The following is a 24,718-nucleotide window of genomic DNA, read 5'->3' as shown; positions in this document are numbered from 1 at the left end:
TGTTTGGTCATATTGGTAATAGGTGCAATAATAGAAGAGTAACCCTTAATGAAGCGCCTATAATAATTTGAGAACCCAATAAACCTCTGGATAGCCTTGAGTCCCTTAGGCAATGGCCAATCTAGAATAGACTGGAGTTTGTCAGGATCCATCTTAAAGCCTTCCCCAGAAATCACGTATCCAAGAAAATCTATCTGGGTCTGGTCAAAGCTGCATTTCTCCAATTTGCAGTATAAGCCGTGTTGTAGAAGTTTGTGTAATACCTTTCTGACTTGTCTATGGTGGGTCTCAATCTCTCTAGAGTGTATGAGAATGTCATCCAGGTATACAATAACACAATCCTGTTGAAATTCCCTAAGAACTTCGTTAATTAGATCCTGGAATACTGCCGGTGCGTTACAAAGGCCAAAAGGCATGACCGTGTACTCATAATGCCCGTAGCGGGTATTAAACGCCATCTTCCACTCGTGACCTTGTTGAATTCTCACCAAGTTATATGCCCCTCTGAGGTCCAACTTGGTGAAAATCTTAGAACCTTTTAGCCGATCAAAGAGCTCGGTAATCAAGGGGATCGGATAGGCATTCCTAATGGTTATTTTATTCAAACCTCGGTAATCAATACATGGTCTGAGTGAGCCATCCTTCTGAATCCCTTGTCTAAATTCTCCTGAATATATTCCTCTAAAACAGAATTCTCTTTAATGGATAGAGGATATACATTACCCCTGGGGGGCATGGTGCCGGGCAAAAGATTAATTTTACAATCAAAGGTCCTGTGTGGGGGTAGTGTATCAGCGTTCTTCTTATCGAACACTGCTTTCAAGTCTATGTACAGAGGAGGTATCTGTCTCCCTGTAGACTGGGTAGAACTATCTGGTGTGTTAATCATAGCCAATGGAGACACCCTGCGTAAACACCTCTCCTGACAACCCTGGCCCCATGAGATTATCTCCCCTAATTCCCAATCGATAATAGGGTTATGTCTCTTTAACCATGGGTAGCCCAGGACTATGGGAACAGAAGGAGATGAAATGAGCATAAGTGATAAGTTCTCCTCGTGTAAGATACCAATAGTTAAGTTAATGGGTATAGTCTCACGAGAGATAACAGGCTCAAGTAAAGGTCTACCATCTATGGCCTCAACGGCCAAGGGTGTATCCCTTAACTGGGATGGGATAGTGTGTTTAGTAGCAAAGACTTGGTCGATAAAATTCTCAGCAGCTCCGGAATCTATCAAGGCCATGGTCTTTAGCATTCCCTTCTCCCACGTTAAAGAAATTGGTAGCAGAAGCCTGTGATCTTTATAATTATGCGTAGAGGACAAAATAGAAACACCCAAGGCCTGTCCTCTAGAGAAACTTAGGTGCGGGCGTTTCCCGAGCGAGTAGGACAATTCAGACGCAAATGACCTCTGGCTCCACAATACATACATAAACCCTCCCTTCTCCTGTACTGCCTCTCCTCTTCAGAGAGGCGAGTATTGCCTATCTGCATAGGTTCAGGATACAGTGAGGTATTGGAATCAGGACTTTGAAATGTAGGGGCTAATTTAAAGGCAGGTCTGAAGTTCCTCTCTCTAGTATTCTGTCTCTCTCTTAAACGCTCATCAATACGAGAAATGAACGAAATTAAGTCCTCTAAATTCTCAGGAAGCTCCCTAGTAGCAACCTCATCAAGGATAATATCTGATAGCCCGTTCAAAAATACATCTATATAAGCCTGCTCATTCCACTTGACTTCTGCCGCCAGAGACCTGAACTCTAGTGCATAATCCACAAGTGTTCGGTTCTCCTGTCTCAGGCGCAACAGTAATCTGGCTGCATTAACCTTCCTACCAGGAGGGTCAAAAGTTCTTTTAAATGCAGCTACAAAGGCATTATAATTATATACCAATGGGTTATCATTCTCCCATAGTGGGTTGGCCCATCTCAGAGCTTTCTCAATGAGTAGGGTGATAATAAATCCAACTTTCGCCCTATCTGTGGGATAGGAGTGAGGTTGTAGTTCGAAGTGGATACTAATCTGGTTCAAAAAACCACGACACTTCTCCGGTGAACCACCATAACGTACAGGTGGGGTAATACGGGAAGAGGCACCTACAGTGGCTACCTCTAGACCAGAACTTACAGGAGAGATGGAAGTAGTACGGATCTCCTCAGGTGGGTTATTGGCACGAGATAATAGCGCCTGTAGTGCTAGTGCCATCTGGTCCATTCTGTGTTCCATGGCGTCAAACCTGGAATCAGAGGGACCAACCTGACTGTTTGTACCTGCAGGATCCATTGGCCCTGTCGTAATGTCAGGATCGGGACAGGGATCCAACACGCAAAGTACAAACAGGACAGGGTACGTATACCGGACCTTAGAATGACCGGACTAACGTACGGAGAGTAAAGAGAATGGTCAGAAACAAGCCGAGGTCGAGGGAACGAGAGGACAGGTGAGCGAGGAACAAGCCGGGTCAAGGATACCAGAGGGAAACAGAGTAAGTCAAACTAGCCGGGTCGAACCAAAGGAATAACTGAAATCGCCAGAGCACTGTGTGACTAGACAGGCTAGAACCACGACAGGGCAATGAGTGAATGGGAGAAACAGGTTTAAATACCCTGGTTACAGTGAGTATACCCGCCTCCGACGAGTCCTGAGTGGCTTCCAGTCACTTGAGTGACAGATCGGTCCGGACTGACGTCATGACGTCGGGCAGCGTGCGTGACGTCATAAAATGAGACGGATCCCTCGCGGCCGGCGTGAGAGTGTCTAGGAGAGCCGCGAGGGATGGAGGAAGCCGACCTGCTGGAGGAGTAAACTACTAAGTCTCTACCTCTTTCGGAGGTAGAGGCTTCAGGTACCCTGACAAGCGTGCCTTTAAAAAGAAAAAAAGTTTTTCACTGTAAGCTAATAGCAGTCAGTGTCCTTCAAGCTGGTGTGTCAGGCCTTCAGCGTGTACTCTGCCAACCTCTGCCAGTCCACTTTGCCACCCATATCTGGTGTCACAATAGCGTGCATTTAAAAACAAAAAACTTTTTTCACTGTTATAGATTGAATAGCAGTTAGTTGTCTTCAAGCGGGTGTCAGGCCTTCAGCGTGTACTCTGCCAACCTCTGCAAGTGCACTTTGCCACTCATATCTGGTGTGACTATAGCGTGCCTTTAAAAAGAAAAAAGTTTTTCACTGTAAGCTAATAGCAGTCAGTGTCCTTCAAGCTGGTGTGTCAGCCCTTCAGCGTGTACTCTGCCAACCTCTGCCAGTCCACTTTGCCACTCATATCAGGTGTGACAATAGCGTGCCTTTAAAAAGAAAAAAAAATTTCACTCTAAGCTAATAGCAGTCAGTGTCCTTCAAGCTGGTGTGTCAGGCCTTCAGCGTGTACTCTGCCAACCTCTGCCAGTCCACTTTGCCACTCATATCAGGTGTGACAATAGCGTGCCTTTGAAAAGAAAAAAGTTTTTCACTGTAAGCTAATAGCAGTCAGTGTCCTTAAAGCGGGTGTCAGACCTTCAGCGTGTACTCTGCCAACCTCTGCCAGTCCACTTTGCCACTCATATCTGGTATCACAATAGCGTGCATTTAAAAACAAAAAACTTTTTTCACTGTTATAGATTGAATAGCAGTTACTTGTCTTCAAACGAGTGTGTCAGGCCAACAGCGTGTACTCTGCCAACCTCTGCCAGTGCACATTGCCACTCATATCTGGTGTCACAATAGCGTGCATTTAAAAACAAAAACACTTTTTTCACTGTAAGTTAATAGCAGTCAGTGTCCTTAAAGCGGATGTCAGACCTTCAGCGTGTACTCTGCCAACCTCTGCCAGTCCACTTTGCCACTCATATCTGGTATCACAATAGCGTGCATTTAAAAACAAAAAACGTTTTTCACTGTTATAGATTGAATAGCAGTTACTTGTCTTCAAGCGGGTGTGTCAGGCCAACAGCGTGTACTCTGCCAACCTCTGCCAGTGCACATTGCCACTCATATCTGGTGTCACAATAGCGTGCTTTTAAAAAACAAAAACTTTTTTCACTGTTATAGATTGAATAGCAGTTACTTGTCCTTAAAGCGGGTGTCAGACCTTCAGCGTGTACTCTGCCAACCTCTGCCAGTCCACATTGCCACTCATATCTGGTGTCACAATAGCGTGCATTTAAAAACAAAAAACTTTTTTTACTGTTATAGATTGAATAGCAGTTACTTGTCTTCAAGCGGATGTGTCAGGCCAACAGCGTGTACTCTGCCAACCTCTGCCAATGCGCATTGCCACTCATATCTGGTGTCACAATAGCGTGCATTTAAAAACAAAAAAACTTTTTTCACTGTAAGCTAATAGCGGTCAGTGTCCTTAAAGCGGGTGTCAGACCTTCAGCGTGTACTCTGCCAACCTCTGCCAGTCCACTTTGCCACTCATATCTGGTGTCACAATAGCGTGCATTTAAAAACAAAAAACTTTTTTCACTGTTATAGATTGAATAGCAGTTAGTTGTCTTCAAGCGGGTGTGTCAGGCCTGCAGCGTGTACTCTGACAACCTCTGCCACTGCACAGTGCCACTCATATCTGGTCTCACAGTAGTTTGCATGCATAGTACCACTAATCCAAAAAAAATGACAGGCAGAGGCAGGCCACCCCGCAGGGGCCATCGTGGTCGTGGTGCTGTGATTCCCTTTGGCCCTAGAATAATGCCCAGTTTTCAGAGGCCACGTACCCTGAACGTGAAAAGTTCTGAGGACATAGTTGACTGGCTAACACAGGACACCCAATCTTCTACAGCTTACCTTTGATAGCTTAGCTGGTAGAGCGGAGGACTGTAGTTGGTATACGGTAGCAATCCTTAGGTCGCTGGTTCAATTCCGGCTCGAAGGACATGTGCTTTTTTTTATTACTGTAGGTGAAAGTTTAGGATCCAGTGATCATCAGTCAGTGTGGTTTAATATAAGAACAGTGACTGAGTCACACCACACAAAAACAAAAGTTTTAGACTTTAGACAAAGAGACTTTTCTAAAATTAGAATATGTGTAAAGGAGTCATTATCAGACTGGAGCAACTTAAATGGAGTCCAAAAGAAATGGGATTATTTAAAAGTTGCACTACTGAAGGCAACAGAAAATTGCATTAGGCTTGTCAGTAAAAGCAAAAAATTCAAGAAATCACTGTAGTACTCCGCAGATGTGGCCAAAATAGTAAAAAACAAAAAGTTAGCATTTAGTAATTATAAAAAAAAACAGAGTGAGGAAGACAAAATGACCTATAAGATTAGGCAGAAAGAGGCTAAGCAAGTTATAAGAGCTTCCAAATCACACACAGAAGAGAAAATAGCACAGTCAGTAAAAAACTTTTTTTTAGATACATAAATGAGAAAAGAAAAGTAAAACAAGGATTAGTTAGATTAAAAACAAAAGAAGGAAGGTATGTAGATGAGGATTATGATAGAAACATTTAAATACATAAAGGGAATCAACACAGTAAAGGAGGAGACTATATTTAAAAGAAGAAAAACTACCACAACAAGAGGACATAGTCTAAAATTAGAGGGACAAAGGTTTAAAAATAATATCAGGAAGTATTACTTTACTTGCAGAAGGTCTTGATGGTAAGGTATGTCTTTTTGCGGATGATACTAAGATATGTAACAGGGTTGATGTTCCAGGAGGGATAAGCCAAATGGCTAACGATTTAGGTAAACTAGAAAAATGGTCAGAGTTGTGGCAACTGACATTTAATGTGGATAAGTGCAAGATAATTCATCTTGGACGTAAAAACCCAAGGGCAGAGTACAGAATATTTGATAGAGTCCTAACCTCAACATCTGAGGAAAGGGATTTAGGGGTGATTATTTCTGATGACTTAAAGGTAGGCAGACAATGTAATAGCACAACACAAAAATTGCACAACCTAAAAATACAAAGGGAGACCGATAGGGTAGAAGAAAAAATAAAAACACATAAAAATTGAAGCTAAAATGCACTCACAAACATAGGCATAAAAAGGCAGAGTATAGTCAATCCTCTTCAAGCGTTTTTCTCTCTTCTTATTGCAGAGATAGATGCTTAAAATAAAGCACAAAAATAAAACATAGTGTATAACTGTATAATATGAATAAGTAGCTTTATTGGATACACTTACGAAAAAAGCGCTGGATAGAAGCGCGAAAAAAGAATTAAGTCAGATGGACGAGATGTCTTTCAGGTGGATCGTTTTTAATGTTGCTCTTATGATTGGCTGTATGTTTTTTTCAGGCAGGGTATTTATAGTGTATTTGTGTGTATTATGTCTGTATTGTTGCCACAAGCCCCTGATGAAGTCCCTGTGACGAAACGCGTAGGGTGGCAAGCTTTATTCTTATATTTAAATTTTTACTGTGGATCTCTTCATCCTATCTGTCTCCATATCCTGATTTTGACGATTATATTCATTTATGGTGGGAAGACATTGATTTGATTTTGAAGAGCCTTTTACTTCTGTTATCCTGTAAGTGTATCCAATAAAGCTACTTATTCATATTATACAGTTATACACTATGTTTTATTTTTGTGCTTTATTTTAAGCATCTATCTCTGCAATAAGAAGAGAGAAAAACACTTGAAGAGGATTGACTATACTCTGCCTTTTTATGCCTATGTTTGTGAGTGCATTTTAGCTTCAATTTTTATGTGTTTTTATTTTTTCTTCTACACTATCAGTCTCCCTTTGTATTTTTAGGTTTTGCAATTTTTGTGTTGTGTACTTATTATATTGAAGACATTGAGGAGTCTTCGCACTTCCTAAATTTGGGTATTTTTATATATTTTTATATATTTTTCCCCACTTTGATAGTCACCAGGGTTTTTCTTCTGTTTTTTGCTTTTTTGCAAATCACCAGTTTTTTTAGACAATGTAATAGAGCAGCAGGAAATGCTAGCAGAATGCTTGGTTGTATAGGGAGAGGTATTAGCAGTAGAAAGAGGGAAGTGCTCATGCCATTGTACAGAACACTGGTGAGACCTCACTTGGAGTACTGTACGCAGTACTGGAGACCATATCTTCAGAAGGATATTGATACCTTAGAGAGAGTTCAAAGAAGGGCTACTAAACTGGTTCATGGATTGCAGGATAAAACTTACCAGGAAAGGTTAAAGGATCTTAACATGTATAGCTTGGAGGAAAGACGAGACAGGGGGGATATGATAGAAACATTTAAATACATAAAGGGAATCAACACAGTAAAGGAGAACATGGGCGTAGGAACCCCCAAAAATCTGGGGGGATAGCATTTTTTACCCGCTGGGTATATTCTTATTCCTGTAAACTAGGAGTTGTTTATCCCATTGTACAGCGCTACGGAATTTGCAGTCGCTATATAAATGATTAAATAATAACATTAAAGGGTCACTACAAGGAAGGGGTTTTACTTACCCGTATACAGCGCCGGGATCCTCCTGATTAGAACCACCCCTACCCTTCCCATGAATATTAGAACCACCCATACCCCTTCCATGCACAAAAGAACCCCACCTACCCCTTCCACGCATTTGAACCCCCTACCCCTTCCATGCATATTAGTACCCCCCTAACCACTTCCATGCATATTAGTACCCCCTAACCCCTTCCATGCATATTATAACCCACCCTACCTCTTCCATTCATATTAGTACTCCCCTAACCCCTTCCAATAATTTTTCTACCTCCCCCCTCCTCCCATCCATATTAGTAGCCCCCCTAAACCCTTCCAATTATTTTTCTACCTACCCCTCTCCCCCTATCCATATTAGTAGCCCCCCTAAACCCTTCCAATTATTTTTCTACCTACCCCTCTCCCCCTATCCATATTAGTAGCCCCCCTAAACCCTTCCAATTATTTTTATGCCATGTTAACTAACGCCAGTGCTGGAGTGCCGCCGTGTTTACATTAAAAGGTCTGCAGGGACAGGCTATAGACACCAGAACCACTACATTAAGCTGCAGTGGTTCTGGGGACTATAGTGTCCCTTTAATGTGAGGTAAATTAGAGATTAGTGCCACGAATAATATACTAGATTGCCTACTTACAACCAGATGAGGATGATGATGGGCTTCAGCTGCCGTCTGGCTCCACTGGTCTGGTGTAGAACAGGCTCTCTGGAGGCGGTTTGTAACTGTGGTCACAAAAATCAATGTTCTGGGAGAACGGGAAGCAGCTCCATTTTCTGGGGGCCCTTTACACAGCTCAAGGTCTGGGTCCCAGGGTCCACCTTCACGTTCCACCAATGAGTTTGTTCACAGGGGGTGGAGTGTGTAGGGGATGTCCTGATATATGTGTAAGGGCTGCAAGGTGTGATTCTGTGTATGTACGGGATGCAGTGTGTGCGTCTGTAAGGGGTGCATTGAGTGTGTGTACGGGGTGCATTGAGTGTGTGTAAGGAATGCATTGTGTGTTTCTGTGTGTGTAAGGATTGCATGATTGTGTGTGTGTGTGATGGATGTCAATCTCTCTCCCTCGTCACTCTTTCTCCCCCTCTCTCCCTCCGTCCCCCCCTTGTCACTCTCTTTCTCCCCCTCTCTCCCTCCGTCCCCCCCTTGTCACTCACTTTCTCCCCCCCTCCCTGTTCCCCCCCCCTTCCTCCCTGCCCCCCCTCCCTGTTTCTATCTCCCTCCCCTCCCTGTTTCTTTCTCCCCCCTCCCTCCCCTCCCTGTTTCTTTCTCCCCCCCTCCCTCCCTGTTTCTTTCTCCCCCCCCCCTGTTTCTTTCTCCCCCCCTCTCTCCCTGTTTCTTTATCCCCCCTCCCTCCCTGTTTCTTTATTCCCCTCCCTCCCTGTTTCTTTATCCCCCCCCTCCTTGTTTCTTTCTTCCCCCCTCCCCTACCTGTGTTGTAGCGTGGCCGAGCTGTGTACTGTCCGCGGGTACAGGGAGCTTTTGTTTCCTGTATCCGGCGGACTAACAGGAAGTGCACACTCAGTGTTCACTTCCTGTTAGTCCGGCCGGGTACAGGAGACAGATTCTCCCTGTACCGGCGGACTATACAGGGCTCGGCCACGCTACATTGAGGGAGTGACAGGAGGGAGCGCTGAGCGCTTCCCTCCTGTCAGCCCCTCTCCTCTGGCTGCGCCCGGGCGGTGCGCCCTCATGGACGCACCAGCCCGGGCAGAGCTGCAGCCGTCTGAGGCTCTCTGCAGAGCGCTCGGGCGGCTGCAGCAAAAGGGGGGCCGGCGGAGCTGGGGGGGATTTCCCCATTACCTGTCCCCCCGCATGATTTGCTGGGGGGGATGCGTCCCCCCCATCCCCCCCGGTTCCTACGCCCATGAAGGAGAAGACTATATTTAAAAGAAGAAAAACTACCACAACAAGAGGACATAGTCTTAAATTAGAGGGACAAAGGTTTAAAAATAATATCAGGAAGTATTACTTTACTGAGAGGGTAGTGGATGCATGGAATAGCCTTCCAGCTGAAGTGGTAGAGGTTAACACAGTAAAGGAGTTTAAGCATGCGTGGGATAGGCATAAGGCTATCCTAACTATAAGATAAGGCCAGGGACTAATGGAAGTATTTAGAAAACTGGGCAGACTAGATGAACCCAATGGTTCTTATCTGCCGTCACATTCTATGTTTCTATGTTTCCGCTCGGAACCTTGACGCACCATCCTCCTCCAGCTTAGCTTCGGGCACCTCTCAAGATACCACTCACCCGCCTGCCGCCACCATCAACACTAGCACCACAGTCGCTCTACTTGGTATGTCAGAGGAGTTATTCACACATCCGTTTGAAGAAATGAGTGATGCGCAACCATTATTGCCAGAGGATGTAGATAACAGGGATATGTCTCAGTCAGGCAGCATTACACACATGGACGTACGGTGTGATGATGATGATGTTGTACCCGCTGCTGCTTCCTTTGCTGAGTTGTCAGATACAAGTGAAGCGGTTGATGATGACAATGCGTCCATGGATGTCACGTGGGTGCCCGCTAGAAGAGAAGAAGAACGTTCAGATGGGGAGACAGAGAGGAGGAGGAGGAGATGAGTTGGAAGCAGGGGGAGGTCATCGCAAGGAGCTAGTGGCACAGTCAGACAGCATGCATCGGCACCCGGGGTCAGCTCGACAGCACGCCAATCAATGCATGCTGTGTCCACCACCAGAATGCCGTCATTGCAGAGCTCAGCAGTGTGGCATTTTTTGTGTGTGTCTGCCTCTGACAACAGCGATGCCATTTGCAACCTGTGCCAAAAGAAACTGAGTCGTGGGAAGTCCAACACCCACCTAGGTACAACTGCTTTGCGTAGGCACATGATAGCACATCACAAACGCCTATGGGATCAACACATGAGTACAAGCAGCACACAAACTCAAAGCCGCCATCCTCCTCCTGGTCCAGCATCTTCAGCCACGTCAACCACTGCTGTCCTCCTTGCCCCCTCTCAACCATCCGCCACTCCGTCTCTCGCCTTGAGCAGTTCCCGCTCATCTGCCCACAGTCAGGTGTCTGTCAAGGACATGTTTGAGCGTAAGAAGCCAATGTCAGAAAGTCACCCCCTTGCCCAGCGTCTGACAGCTGGCTTGTCCGAACTATTAGCCCGCCAGCTTTTACCATACAAGCTGGTGGAGTCTGAGGCGTTCAAAAAATTTGTAGCTATTGGGACACCGCAGTGGAAGGTACCCGGACGAAATTTCTTTTCACAAAAGGCAATCCCCAACCTGTACTCGATTGTGCAAAAGGAAGTAATGGCATGTCTGGCACACAGTGTTGCGGCAAGGGTCCATCTGACCACTGATACCTGGTCTGTAAAGCATGGTCAGGGCAGGTATATCACCTACACTGCGCATTGGGTAAACCTGCTGACGGCTGCCAAGCATGGAATGCGTGGCTCTGCAGAGGAGTTGGTGACACCGCCACGACTTGCAGGCAGGCCTGCTGCCACCTCCTCTACTCCTCCTACTCCATCCTCTTCCATAACCTCCTCGGCTGAGTCCTCTTCTGCTGCTGCGTCTTGCTCCACATCAACGGCACCCCCCCAGCTCCCAGGTACTATTCCACATCCCGGATACGGCAGTGTCACGCCGTCTTGGGTTTGTCTTGCTTGAAAGCAGAGAGTCACAGTGAAAAAGCACTCCTTTCCGCCCTGAACGCACAGGTGGAAAAGTGGCTGACTTCGCAGCAACTGGATATCGGCAAAGGGGTTTGTGACAACGGAACAAATTTGTTGGCGGCATTGAAGTTGGGCAAGTTGACACATGTGCCGTGCATGGCACTTGTGTGTAATCTGATCGTACAACGCTTTGTGCATAAGTACCCAGGCTTACAGGACGTCCTGAAGCAGGCCAGGAAGGTGTGTGGCCATTTCAGGCGTTCCTTCACGGCCATGACGCACTTTTCCGATATCCAGCGGCGAAACAACATGCCAGTGAGGCGCTTGATTTGCGACAGCCCGACACGTTGGAATTCAACACTCCTAATGTTTGACCGCCTGCTCCAACAAGAAAAAGCCGTTAATGAATATTTGTATGACCGGGGTGCTAGGACAGCCTCTGCGGAGCTGGGAATTTTTTTGCCACGTTACTGGACGCTCATGCGCAATGCCTGTAGGCTCATGCGTCCTTTTGAGGAGGTGACAAACCTAGTCAGTCGCACCGAAGGCACCATCAGCGACATCATACCATTTGTTTTCTTCCTGGAGCGTGCCCTGCGAAGAGTGCTGGATCAGGCCGTAGATGAGTGTGAAGAGGAAGATGTAACGAGAATATACCTAAACACGCAGGATTCAGCTAAACAGAAGACAACACAGAGGGAAGATACGTCTACCGGACCATAGAGTGGACGGACTCGACGTATATAGGAGAAGTAAAGAGTCAGGAACGATCCGAGGTCAAGGGCACAAAGAGACAGAGTAAACTAGGACTAGCCGGGGTCTGGTACACAGTAAACAGCAAGCCGGCAAACAGAACAGATAAGGATAAAGAGATAACGTAGTCAGAAAACAAAGCCAAGGTCAAGTACGAAGGAACACAACTGAATACAACAAGCACTAAAGGGAACTGAAACAGAAACCACGATAGGGCAAGGAACCAAGGGAAAAAGGTGAGTATAAATAACTAAACATCTATTTTGATTGGTCCCTGTCATCTCCACGCCCCCAAAAGGTAAGTGTATGGGGAGTGTGGCATGACAGGGACCAATGGGAGGCCTTTTCCAATTTAGGTTCCACTGTCCCTTTAAGAGCGCGCCCGAGACCCGAGGCGCGCTCTTAGAGTCAGGCGGGACAAGTGACCGCTTCTCGCGGTCACTGCCCGCCTTCCTGTTCCTGCCTTCGGATGAGTCGCGCGCGGGTCTAGGGCGCGCTCTTAAAGGGACAGGCTCGAACAGAGGACCCCGGCCGGCCCCTGGAAAGGGTAAGTACCGCTACAGAAGAGTTGTGGTCACCATCACCACCAGAAACAGCCTTATCAGCATCGCTTGCTGGACCTGCGGCAACGCTGGAAGAGGATTGTGAGGAAGAGGAGTCAGAGGAGGAATGTGGCTTTGAGGAGGAGGAGGAAGACCAACCACAACAGGCATCCCAGGGTGCTCGTCGTCACCTATCTGGTATCCGTGGTGTTGTACGTGGCTGGGGGGAAGAACATACCTTCAGAGAGATCACTGAGGATGAGGAACAGGACATGAGTAGCTCGGCATCCAACCTTGTGCAAATAGGGTCTTTCATGCTGTCGTGCCTGTTGAGGGACCCTCATATAAAAAGGCTGAAGGAGAACGACCTGTACTGGGTGTCCACGCTACTAGACCCCCGGTATAAGCAGAAAGTGCCTGAAATGTTACCGAATTACGGCAAGTCGGAAAGGATGCAGCAGTTCCAAAATCAATTAAAAAGTATGCTTTACACAGCGTATAAGGGTGATGTCACAGCACAATGGGAATCTAACAGGGGAAGAGGTGAAAGTAGTCCTCCTCCTCCCACGACCACGCCGGCAAGGACAGGACGCTTTACAGATGTGTTGTTGATGGAGGACATGCGGAGCTTTTTAATTCCTACGCATCGCCACAGCCCTTCGGGGTCCACCCTCAGAGAACAACTCGACCGACAGGTAGCAGACTACCTCGCCTTAACTGCAGATATCGACACTCTGAGGAGCGATGAACACCTTGACTACTGGGTGTGCAGGCTTGACCTGTGGCCTGAGCTATCCCAATTTGCGATAGAACTTCTGGCCTGCCCCGCTTCAAGCGTCCTGTCAGAAAGGACCTTCAGGGCAGCAGGAGGTATTGTCACTGAGAAGAGAAGTTGCCTAGGTCAAAAAAGTCTAGATTACCTCACCTTTATTAAGATGAATGAGGGATGGATCCCGAAGGGACTGACAGTGGGCGATACATTTGACTAAAAAAGGCCTGATGAGGGGGGCTACTTAACACACATCAGATTGCACGCGCAGTGCCCCAAATTTGAAGTAGGAGGACTGACCAAGCATCTTTTATCATCTCCTGCTTCCTGAAATCGATGCCTTATATACACGTCCCCTGATAGGGGACGTAACAGGGATTAAACTGATAGGAATAGTACTACTTAACACACCACTCCTATCTGGTGGCACATTAGATTGCACGCGCAGTGCCCCAAATTTGAAGTAGGAGGACCGACCAAGCATCTTTTTCCATCTCCCGCTTCCTAAAATCGATGCCTTATATACACATCCCCTGATAGGGGACGTAACAGGGATTAAACTGATAGGAATAGTACTACTTAACACACCACTTCTATCTGGTGGCACATTAGATTGCACGCGCAGTGCCCCAAATTTGAAGTAGGAGGACCGACCAAGCATCTTTTTCCATCTCCCGCTTCCTGGGTGGAGGAAGAGAGACCTTCAATGACATCAGTGAGGACAAGGAACGGGACATGGCTAGCTTGGTATCCAACCTTGTGCAAATGGGGAGTTTGCGGTTGTGCAAATGGACTGTTTGCGGTTGTTTCCGGTGCGTTAAACGGGGAGTTTGGTCTGTCACTGTGAAGCGGGCGTAACCCTTACACTACCTGATCGATACAACATCATACCTGATGTTTTAAAGCACGTTATTCCAAACAATTTTGGAATGTTTAGTGATTTATGCCCTTTATGGATTAAAACCAGACTCTGCATCAACTATGTAATTTTCCATGGGAGTTTTGCCATGGATCCCCCTCTGGCATGCCACAGTCCAGGTGTTAGTCCCCTTGAAACAACTTTTCCATCACTATTGTGGCCAGAAAGAGTCCCTGTGGGTTTTAAAATTCGCCTGCCCATTGAAGTCTATGGCGGTTCGTCCGGTTCGCCCGCTCGCGAACATTTGCGGAAGTTCGCCGTTCGCGAACCAAAAATTTTATGTTTGCGACATCACTAATGAGAAGATATAGGATGAGGGAGATAGAGGATATGGAGATAGAGAATGAGGGGATATAGGATGAGGGGATATAGGATGAGGGGATATAGAATGAGAAGATATAGGATGAGGGAGATAGAGGATGTTACGGGAGCTTTACAGACTGTTACGGAATTACCCCTGTTTGTTTCACCGTATACCCTGTTTAGATATTTAGACTCTGTAAACCCATTCCACGAACCGTCAGGACTATGCATTCGTACATGTGAACGAACGACCACCCGGCTCTTGGCGTGTGCCACCACTTAACCTTTGTTACCCCTGAAATAATCGAAAGACCGACCACCCTACGAGTGGAGTGTGCCTCTAATTGACCACCGGAAATCTGCGGTAAACCGCAGCCTCATTGCCTGTCACAGGGCGGCCTCGTTCGTGTGACAATTCACCGAACTGGAACTCACGAAAGACTCCCGAACAAGGACCACCTGCATCCTGGCGTGTGGCCCCAATTAGAACGTTGGGTCTGCAGTTAACTGCAAGTTAAGTAACCCCCTTCATGGCGATCCCCGTTCGGCTCACGGAGGGCTGAGGCAACCATCCTCTGAGCGGGGTTTGCGCAACTGCTCAGCCGCTACTCGCTCCATGGGTTTTAGGTCCAGGTTTCGCTCTCTATCTGCCTACCTGAAAACATGGCCGCCATCTCGTGTTCGGGACAAAAGGCACGAACGGACCTTGTAATGAAGAAACTGGCTATATCGTTCGTGAGATGTGAGCGCTATTCGCCTATCTGTTGCGCTCAGATCTGGGCTACCTAACGACTGTGTGGCTATTAAAATATTAAAGTTATATATTGTTATACTGTTTTACATGTTAAAATAAAACGTGGGATTTGGGGCGCTTGGAGATAATTAAATTGTCATAACCGTTGGATTCATTATCTCCAAGCCAGTAACAATTTCAAATGATACATTCTAATGCCATTGGTCAACAGTTTGTATTGTCCCTGTATCCCATCAGGTCCAGAGGGGGCTGTCCCTGGACCTGGGGTCTTGCATAAATTGCCATGCATGTGTGCCATTAAACTCCGTTCGTTTTGACCCTCAAATCGCAGCTTCGACTTGTTTTGTGGGGAAAAGTGTATCATAGCTGTACCATAGCTAGTGGGATTGCTTTATAATCACAGGATTCCCGTGGTATGCTGATCGGAACGGCTCTTCTCTCTCTCCACACTTGGGAACCAGGACATACAAGCGGTCCAGCCTTCAGCTAGCTTGGAGGTAACCGTAACAGACGATGAGGAGATATAGGATGTGGAGATAAAGTATGAGGGGATAGAGGATGAGGAGATATAGGATGAGGGAGATATAGGATGAGGGGATATAAGATGAGGGATATAGAGGATGAGGAGATATAGGATGAGGGAGATATAGGATGAGGAGATATAGGGTGAGGGAGATATGGGATGAGGAGATATAGGGTGAGGGGATATAAGATGAAGGATATGGAGGGTGAGGAGATATAGGACGAGGGAGACATATAGAAAACCCTACAGTCAGAGATAGGAAGAAACACCTATCAAAGGTGTAAGTCAGAGAGGGTTATAGAGATATATTGGGTTTAACCCTTAGATACATAAATAGAAAAATGATGAGACTGATATCCCCCTACACGGGAAATTGAAATCAGGCTCAAGAGAGATACCTCAAAATTAGTATCAATATAAGGTAAAAACTACTTTATAGGAACAAAAAGACAATCAAACAATTGTTTAAAACTACCATGAGGGCATACTACATTTGTAACTTGTGGAGTTCATTAGATATACCAAGTAGCAAGAGCTAGGAGTCACTCCATCATTTTTTCCTGCACATCACACCTTTTCACCTGTTTATGTGTAGTTTATGTCTTTTTGTTCCAATAAAGTTGTTTTTACCTTATATTGATACTAATTTTGAGGTATCTCTCATGAGCCTGATTTCCATTTCCCTTGTAGGGGGGATATCAGTCTCATCATTTTTCTAGGATGAGGGAGATATAGGATGAACGGATATAGAGGGTGAGGAGATATAGGATGAGGAGATATAGGGTGAGGGAGATATGGGATGAGGAGATATAGGATGAGGGAGATATAGGGTGAGGGAGATATGGGATGAGGGAGATATAGGATGAGGGAGATATAGGATGAGGGGATATAGGATGAGGGAGATATAGGATGAGGGAGGTATGGGATGAGGGGATATAGGATGAGGGGATATAGGATGAGGGAGGTATGGGATGTGGGGATATAGGATGAGGAGATATAGGATGAGGAGATATAGGGTGAGGGAGATATGGGATGAGGAGATCTAGGATGAGGGAGATATAGGATGAGGGAGATATAGGATGAGGGGACATAGGATGAGGGGACATAGGATGAAGGAGATATAGGAAGAGGGAGATATACGATGAGGGGATATGGGATGAGGGAGATATGATATGCTGGAAATGTAAGTTTTATGTGAATGTGATGCATACTTTTAAAGTTATGAATAATGTGGAAAAACTGTATTTCTCTGCCTGTGATAATTACATTACCCATTGTGTAAGGTAATTGTATCACAGGCAGAGGGGAGGATTTTGGGTGGGAGTGTCTGAGTGTATTGTATGTGTTTATTGGTTGTTTTACAAAACCCTGTGGGTGGTACTAATGTGTATATAAGAACAATAAACCCACAGCTCTGGCTGTTCCTGCTTGACCCTCAAAGCGGAGCCTTGTCTCGTTCTTGGGGGATTTATTGTATGCTGTTCCAGTTTGACTGCTAGGAGTGTAAACCTATTCATATGGTTTTTCCTATTCGGCTGTTTACAGCATTCATATGTTTGAGAGAATTCACATGCTTCTCCGGTTCGGTGTATTGGTGTCTACAGTAGCTGTGCCTGTGTCTCTGGAAGGGAAGATCTACTAAACGGCTTTTAGCCCCCTTTTATGCCTAGGGGGGCGTTACAATAGGATGAGGGGGATATAGGGTGAGTAGATATGGATGAGGGAAATATGGGATGAGGGAGATATGGGATGAGGAAGATATGGGATGAGGAAGATATGGGATGAGGGGATATAAGATGAGGAGATATAGGATGAGGAAGATATGGGATGAGGGGACATAGAATGAGGGAGATATAGGATGAGGGAATATAAGATGAGGGAATATAAAATGAGGGGATATAGGATGAGGGAGATATAGGATGAGGGAGATATAGGATGAGGGGATATAGGATGAGGGGACATAGGATGAGGGAGATATAGGATGAGGGAGATATAGGATGAGGGAGATATAGGATGAGGGGATATAGGATGAGGAAGATATAGGATGAGGAGATATAGGATAAGGGGATATAGGATGAGGGGATATAGGATGAGGAAGATATGGGATGAGGGAGATATGGGATGAGGGGACATAGAATGAGGAAGATATGGGATGAGGGCGATATAGGATGAGGGGAAATAGGATGAGGAGATATAGGATGAGTGAGATATGGGATGAGGGAGATATAGGGTGAGGAGATATAGAATGAGGGGGATATAGGGTGAGGGGGCTATAGGGTAAGGGGGATATAGGATGAGGGAGATATAGGGTAAGGGGGATATAGGATGAGGGAGATATAGGATAAGGGTGATATAGGATCTTAAGATATAGAATAAGGGATATATAGGATGAGGAGATATAGAATGAGGGGGAAATAGGATGTGACAAACTACCTTAAAACCCTGTTATTCTTTTAAGCCCAAGTTACACGTTCCCTTTATTCGGTAGTAGTATCTACCGAATGTAAACCACCCCCTGGCGCATTATGTACAAAGTAACCATAAAGTTAAGTGCTCTCTCCGGGCAGCCGCAGTTCGTATAACCAAAAGACACATGCTCTGGAAAACGGTGGCAATCTTGTCTCGCGAAAGCAGGCAGCAGTACTTGGTTTGGATAGGTGCACAATTCCTGCAAACCCGGGCAGAGTTCATACAGCTGCCCTTTCAAGTTCCCGACCACTTAGACGAACAACATTCGGGAAATATGATCTACCAACTGGGGGGAGCATTCACTCCATAAAAGGCAGGGGTAGTGTTCGTCGGTGTGTTCGCACAGGAACCCCCGAAAGTCGACCGGCCATCCTGCCTAATCCTCTGGAACTGTCGGTTAAAACTTTACTCGAATGGCAATTTTGTCCTACCGAACCGATCTGAGTGCTTTTTGGATATGTTGGGCGCTCAGAGCTTTTAAGGGATATGGTTTTCTGTGGGGTTCTTGTATTTTTGTGTATGTTTGGGGTATTTTAAAATATGTGTATAAGTTTCTGTATTTGAAAGATAATTGAGTTATCCTAATTTGAGCTTAATTATCTCTCAAACACAAAGGGTGTTAGGAAGAAACCCCTGTATTCTTGACGTTTAGACGCCAGTTACTAGGGAGGAGGTGGGCTATTTACTTGAGTTCTACTATTCGTGATCCAGCTGAGGAAAATCCCGGTCAGGACTAGGGCTATGCTTCACAGATAGCACCGATGTATAACTCAGCAATGTATTCTGTAATGCAGCTCATCGTAATTATAACACAGATAGCGCCAACGTATTCCGTAACACAGCTCATCGTAATTATAACACAGATAGCGCCAACGTATTCCGTAACACAGCTCATCGTTATTATAACACAGATAGCGCCAACGTATTCCATAACGCAGCTCATCGTTATTATAACACAGATTGCGCCAACATATTCCATAACGCAGCTCATCATTAATATAACACAGATTGCGCCAACATATTCCAAAACGCAGCTCATTGTTATTACAATACAGAGAGTCTGGTCATTGTTAAAGAAAGCATGGCCGGTGTTACATAGAGCCTGGCCAGTGTTACGGAGAGCCTGGCCGGTGTTACGGAGAGCCTGGCCGGTGTTACGGAGAGCCTGGCCGGTGTTACAGAGAGCCTGGCCGGTGTTACAGAGAGCCTGGCCGGTGTTACAGAGAGTCTGCCAATGTTACAGACAGCCTGGCCGGTGTTACAGAGAGCCTGGCCGGTGTTACGGAGAGTCTGGCCGGTGTTACGGAGAGCCTGGCCCGTGTTACGGAGAGCCTGGCCCGTGTTACGGAGAGCCTGGCCCGTGTTACGGAGAGCCTGGCCCGTGTTACGGAGAGCCTGGCCGGTGTTACAGAGAGCCTGGCCGGTGTTACAGAGAGCCTGGCCGGTGTTACAGAGAGCCTGGCCGGTGTTACAGACAGCCTGGCCGGTGTTACAGAGAGCCTGGCCGGTGTTACAGACAGCCTGTCCGGTGTTACAGACAGCCTGGCCGGTGTTACAGAGAGTCTGGCCGGTGTTACAGAGAGTCTGCCAATGTTACAGACAGCCTGGCCGGTGTTACATAGAGCCTGGCCGGTGTTACAGAGAGCCTGGCCGGTGTTACAGACAGCCTGGCCGGTGTTACAGAGAGTCTGCCAATGTTACAGAGAGCCTGGCCGGTGTTACAGAGAGCCTGGCCGGTGTTACAGAGAGCCTGGCCGGTGTTACGGAGAGCCTGGCCGGTGTTACGGAGAGCCTGGCCGGTGTTACGGAGAGTCTGGCCGGTGTTACGGAGAGACTGGCCGGTGTTACGGAGAGCCTGGCCGGTGTTACGGAGAGCCTGGCCCGTGTTACGGAGAGCCTGGCCCGTGTTACGGAGAGCCTGGCCGGTGTTACGGAGAGCCTGGCCGGTGTTACGGAGAGTCTGGCCGGTGTTACGGAGAGCCTGGCCGGTGTTACGGAGAGCCTGGCCTGTGTTACGGAGAGCCTGGCCCGTGTTACGGAGAGCCTGGCCGGTGTTACGGAGAGCCTGGCCGGTGTTACGGAGAGCCTGGCCTGTGTTACGGAGAGCCTGGCCTGTGTTACGGAGAGCCTGGCCTGTGTTACGGAGAGCCTGGGCGGTGTTACGGAGATCCTGGCCCGTGTTACGGAGATCCTGGCCCGTGTTACGGAGAGCCTGGCCGGTGTTACGGAGAGCCTGGCCGGTGTTACGGAGAGCCTGGCCCGTGTTACGGAGAGCCTGGCCCGTGTTACGGAGAGCCTGGCCCGTGTTACGGAGAGCCTGGCCTGTGTTACGGAGAGCCTGGCCTGTGTTATGGAGAGCCTGGCCGGTGTTACGGAGATCCTGGCCCGTGTTACGGAGATCCTGGCCGGTGTTACGGAGAGCCTGGCCAGTATTACAGAGATTCTGGCTGTGAAGGATATAATGGTGGATGTTCGTGTTGTTCACTTGGTTTAGGATTAATGAGACGCGTGATCAGACTGCACTCGATATAGACCAGGGCACGTCCGGCCTGGGATCAGGTTCCTTACTTAACATAGAAAAGGTCAGGACTGAGGGGTGAGACAGACTGATTCACATCACAGAGACAGACTGATTCACATCACAGAGACAGACTGATTCACATCACAGAGACAGACTGATTCACATCACAGAGACAGACTGATTCACATCACAGAGACAGACTGATTCACATCACAGAGAGACAGACTGATTCACATCACAGATACAGACTGATTCACATCACAGAGAGACAGACTGATTCACATCACAGAGACAGACTGATTCACATCACAGAGACAGACTGATTCACATCACAGAGACAGACTGATTCACATCACAGAGAGACAGACTGATTCACACCACAGAGACAGACTGATTCACATCACAGAGAGACAGACTGATTCACATCACAGAGAGACGGACTAATTCGCAGCAGAGAGACAGACTGATTCACATCACAGATACAGACTGATTCACATCACAGAGACAGACTGATTCACATCACAGAGACAGACTGATTCACATCACAGAGACAGACTGATTCACATCACAGAGAGACAGACTGATTCACATCACAGAGACAGACTGATTTACATCACAGAGACAGACTGATTCACATCACAGAGAGACAGACTAATTCACATCACAGAGACAGACTGATTTACATCACAGAGACAGACTGATTCACATCACAGAGAGACAGACTGATTCACATCACAGAGACAGACTAATTCACATCACAGAGAGACAGGCTGATTCACATCACAGAGACAGACTGATTCACATCACAGAGACAGACTGATTCACATCATAGAGAGACAGACTGATTCACATCACAGAGACAGACTGATTCACATGACAGAGAGACAGACTGATTCACATGACAGAGAGACAGACTGATTCACATCACAGAGACAGACTGATTCACATCACAGAGAGACAGACTGATTCACATCACAGAGAGACAGACTGATTCACATCATAGAGACAGACTGATTCACATCATAGAGAGACAGACTGATTCACATCACAGAGACAGACTGATTCACATCACAGAGACAGACTGATTCACATCACAGAGACAGACTGATTCACATCACAGAGAGACAGACTGATTCACATCACAGAGAGACAGACTGATTCACATCATAGAGACAGACTGATTCACATCATAGAGAGACAGACTGATTCACATCACAGAGACAGACTGATTCACATCACAGAGAGACAGACTGATTCACATCACAGAGACAGACTGATTCACATCACAGAGACAGACTGATTCACATCACAGAGACAGACTGATTCACATCACAGAGACAGACTGATTCACATCATAGAGAGACAGACTGATTCACATCACAGAGACAGACTGATTCACATCACAGAGAGACAGACTGATTCACATCACAGAGACAGACTGATTCACATCACAGAGAGACAGACTGATTCACACCACAGAGACAGACTGATTCACAACATAGAGACAGACTGATTCACATCACAGAGAGACAGACTGATTCACATCACAGAGAGACGGACTAATTCGCAGCAGAGAGACAGACTGATTCACATCACAGATACAGACTGATTCACATCACAGAGAGACAGGCTGATTCACACCACAAAGACAGACTGATTCACATCACAGAGACAGACTTATTCACATCACAGAGACAGACTGATTCACATCACAGAGAGACAGACTGATTCACATCACAGAGAGACAGACTGATTCACATCACAGAGAGACAGACTAATTCGCAGCAGAGAGACAGACTGATTCACATCACAGAGACAGACTGATTCACATCACAGAGAGACAGACTAATTCACATCACAGAGACAGACTGATTCACATCACAGAGAGACAGACTGATTCACATCACAGAGAGACAGACTAATTCGCAGCAGAGAGACAGACTGATTCACATCACAGAGAGACAGACTAATTCGCAGCAGAGAGACAGACTGATTCACATCACAGAGACAGACTGATTCACATCACAGAGAGACAGACTAATTCACATCACAGAGACAGACTGATTCACATCACAGAGAGACAGACTGATTCACATCACAGAGAGACAGACTAATTCGCAGCAGAGAGACAGACTGATTCACATCACAGAGACAGACTGATTCACATCACAGAGAGACAGACTGATTCACACCACAGAGACAGACTGATTCACATCACAGAGACAGACTAATTCACATCACAGAGACAGACTGATTCACAACATAGAGACAGACTGATTCACAACAGGGAGACAGACTGATTCACATCACAGAGAGACAGACTGATTCACAACAGGGAGACAGACCTAGACAGGACAGACAGATGATTGATTCGGAGGGATGTTTACACTAATCAGGCAGATCAAGAGGGACAGACCGACATAGGATATACACACTATAGTGAAGTGAGCATTTAGTGACAGTGGGTACTCGGTAATACTGAGTAGCTGTAGGGGGATCAGTGGCAGTCAGTCATAGTGGGCAGGTAGTAGAAGGGAGCTACGGAATCTGTTGTCACTATATAAATCGCAATAATAATAATAATAAGGGAGTGTTAGCAAGTAGACAGGGGCAGTGAGTAGTGAGTAGTGAGTGGTAGTGGATAATCCATGACAGCGAGTAGTTATTAGTAAGTGGTAGTGGATAATCAGTCGGAAGTGAGTAGTTAGTAGTGAGTGGTAGTGGATAATCCGTGGCAGTGAGTAGTTAGTAGGCAGTGGTAGTGGATAATCCGTGGCAGTGAGTAGTTAGTAGTAAGTGGTAGTGGATAATCCGTGGCAGTGAGTAGTTAGTAGTGAGTGGTAGTGGATAATCCGTGGCAGTGAGTAGTTAGTAGTGAGTGGTAGTGGATAATCCGTGGCAGTGAGTAGTTAGTAGTGAGTGGTAGTGGATAATCCGTGGCAGTGAGTAGTTAGTAGTGAGTGGTAGTGGATAATCCGTGGCAGTGAGTAGTTAGTAGTAAGTGTTAGTGGATAATCCGTGGCAGTGAGTAGTTAGTAGTAAGTGGTAGTGGATAATCCGTGGCAGTGAGTAGTTAGTAGTAAGTGGTAGTGGATAATCCATGGCAGTGAGTAGTTAGTAGTGAGTGGTAGTGGGCAGTCTGTGAGAGTGCGATGGATTTAGATAGCTGAGTGACTCTGCTTTTTTTGTGGCCAGTGAAGGCAATTGATGTAGCTGGGGTCTCTGTGTCTGATAACAGGTGACTCTGGGGTGTCGTGATACGGCTCGTGGCCCATTTGAGATGTACCAGGCAACAGGAAAAAGGTACTGTGATCAGTGACATTAGAAAAATAGAGTACAATAAACCTGTGTGCTATATGTCGCTTAGGGATCAGGGGTCTGTGATTTATGTATCTTAGTGGTTGGTCCCTCGCAGTGTGTGTCTGGGTCCCTCGCTGTGTGTGTCTGGGTCCCTCGCTGTGTGTGTCTGGGTCCCTCGCTGTGTGTGTCTGGGTCCCTCGCTGTGTGTGTCTGGGTCCCTCGCTGTGTGTGTCTGGGTCCCTCGCTGTGTGTGTCTGGGTCCCTCGCAGTGTGTGTCTGGGTCCCTCGCAGTGTGTGTCTGGGTCCTTCGCTGTGTGTGTCTGGGTCCCTCGCAGTGTGTGTCTGGGTCCTTCGCTGTGTGTGTCTGGATCCCTCGCAGTGTGTGTCTGGGTCCCTCGCAGTGTGTGTCTGGATCCCTCGCAGTGTGTGTCTGGGTCCCTTGCTGTGTGTGTCTGGGTCCCTCGTTGTGTGTCCATGTGTCTCTTGCAGTGTGTCTCTCGCAGTGTGTCTCTCGCAGTGTGTCTCTGGGTCCCTCGCAGTGTGTATCTGGAGCCCTCGCAGTGTGTGTCTGGATCCCTCGCAGTGTGTGTCTGGATATCTCGCAGCGTGTATCTGGGTCCCTCGCAGTGTGTGTCTGCATCCCTCGCAGTGTGTCTCTGGATCCCTCGCATTGTGTCTCTGGATCCCTCGCAGTGTGTGTCTGGATCCCTCGCAATGTATGTCTGGGTCCCTTGATGTGTGTTTCTGGGTCCCTCGTTGTGTGTCCATGTGTCTCTCGCAGTGTGTCTCATGCAGCGTGTCTCTGGGTCCCTTGCTGTGTGTGTCTGGGTCCCT

At 46.8% G+C, this 24,718-nt stretch overlaps 1 protein-coding gene across 4 annotated transcripts in view; it reads left to right on the top strand.

Annotated features, from left to right (window-relative positions):
• The window catches only part of NOS3 (nitric oxide synthase 3), a 226,434-nt gene that overhangs the window by 26,417 nt on the left and 175,299 nt on the right, over positions 1–24,718 (top strand). The window contains exons 1-2 of one of the 4 annotated variants that reach the window (XM_063452914.1): positions 22,876–23,028; positions 23,823–23,887. The exons of 2 other annotated variants lie outside the window; for them this stretch is intronic. In XM_063452914.1, the coding sequence (XP_063308984.1) occupies positions 23,865–23,887 (23 nt within the window). In that variant the 5' untranslated portion in view covers positions 22,876–23,028; positions 23,823–23,864. Of the gene's footprint in view, positions 1–22,875; positions 23,029–23,797; positions 23,888–24,718 lie in introns of those variants that run through there. One more of the 4 variants, XM_063452915.1, reaches the window with a different exon arrangement.

This window comes from Pelobates fuscus, chromosome 4 (genome assembly GCF_036172605.1).
Source record: "Pelobates fuscus isolate aPelFus1 chromosome 4, aPelFus1.pri, whole genome shotgun sequence".
NCBI lineage: Eukaryota > Metazoa > Chordata > Amphibia > Anura > Pelobatidae > Pelobates > Pelobates fuscus.
The sequence above is the reverse complement of the archived record's forward strand: the minus strand, read 5'-3'. Positions and strand labels throughout refer to the sequence as shown.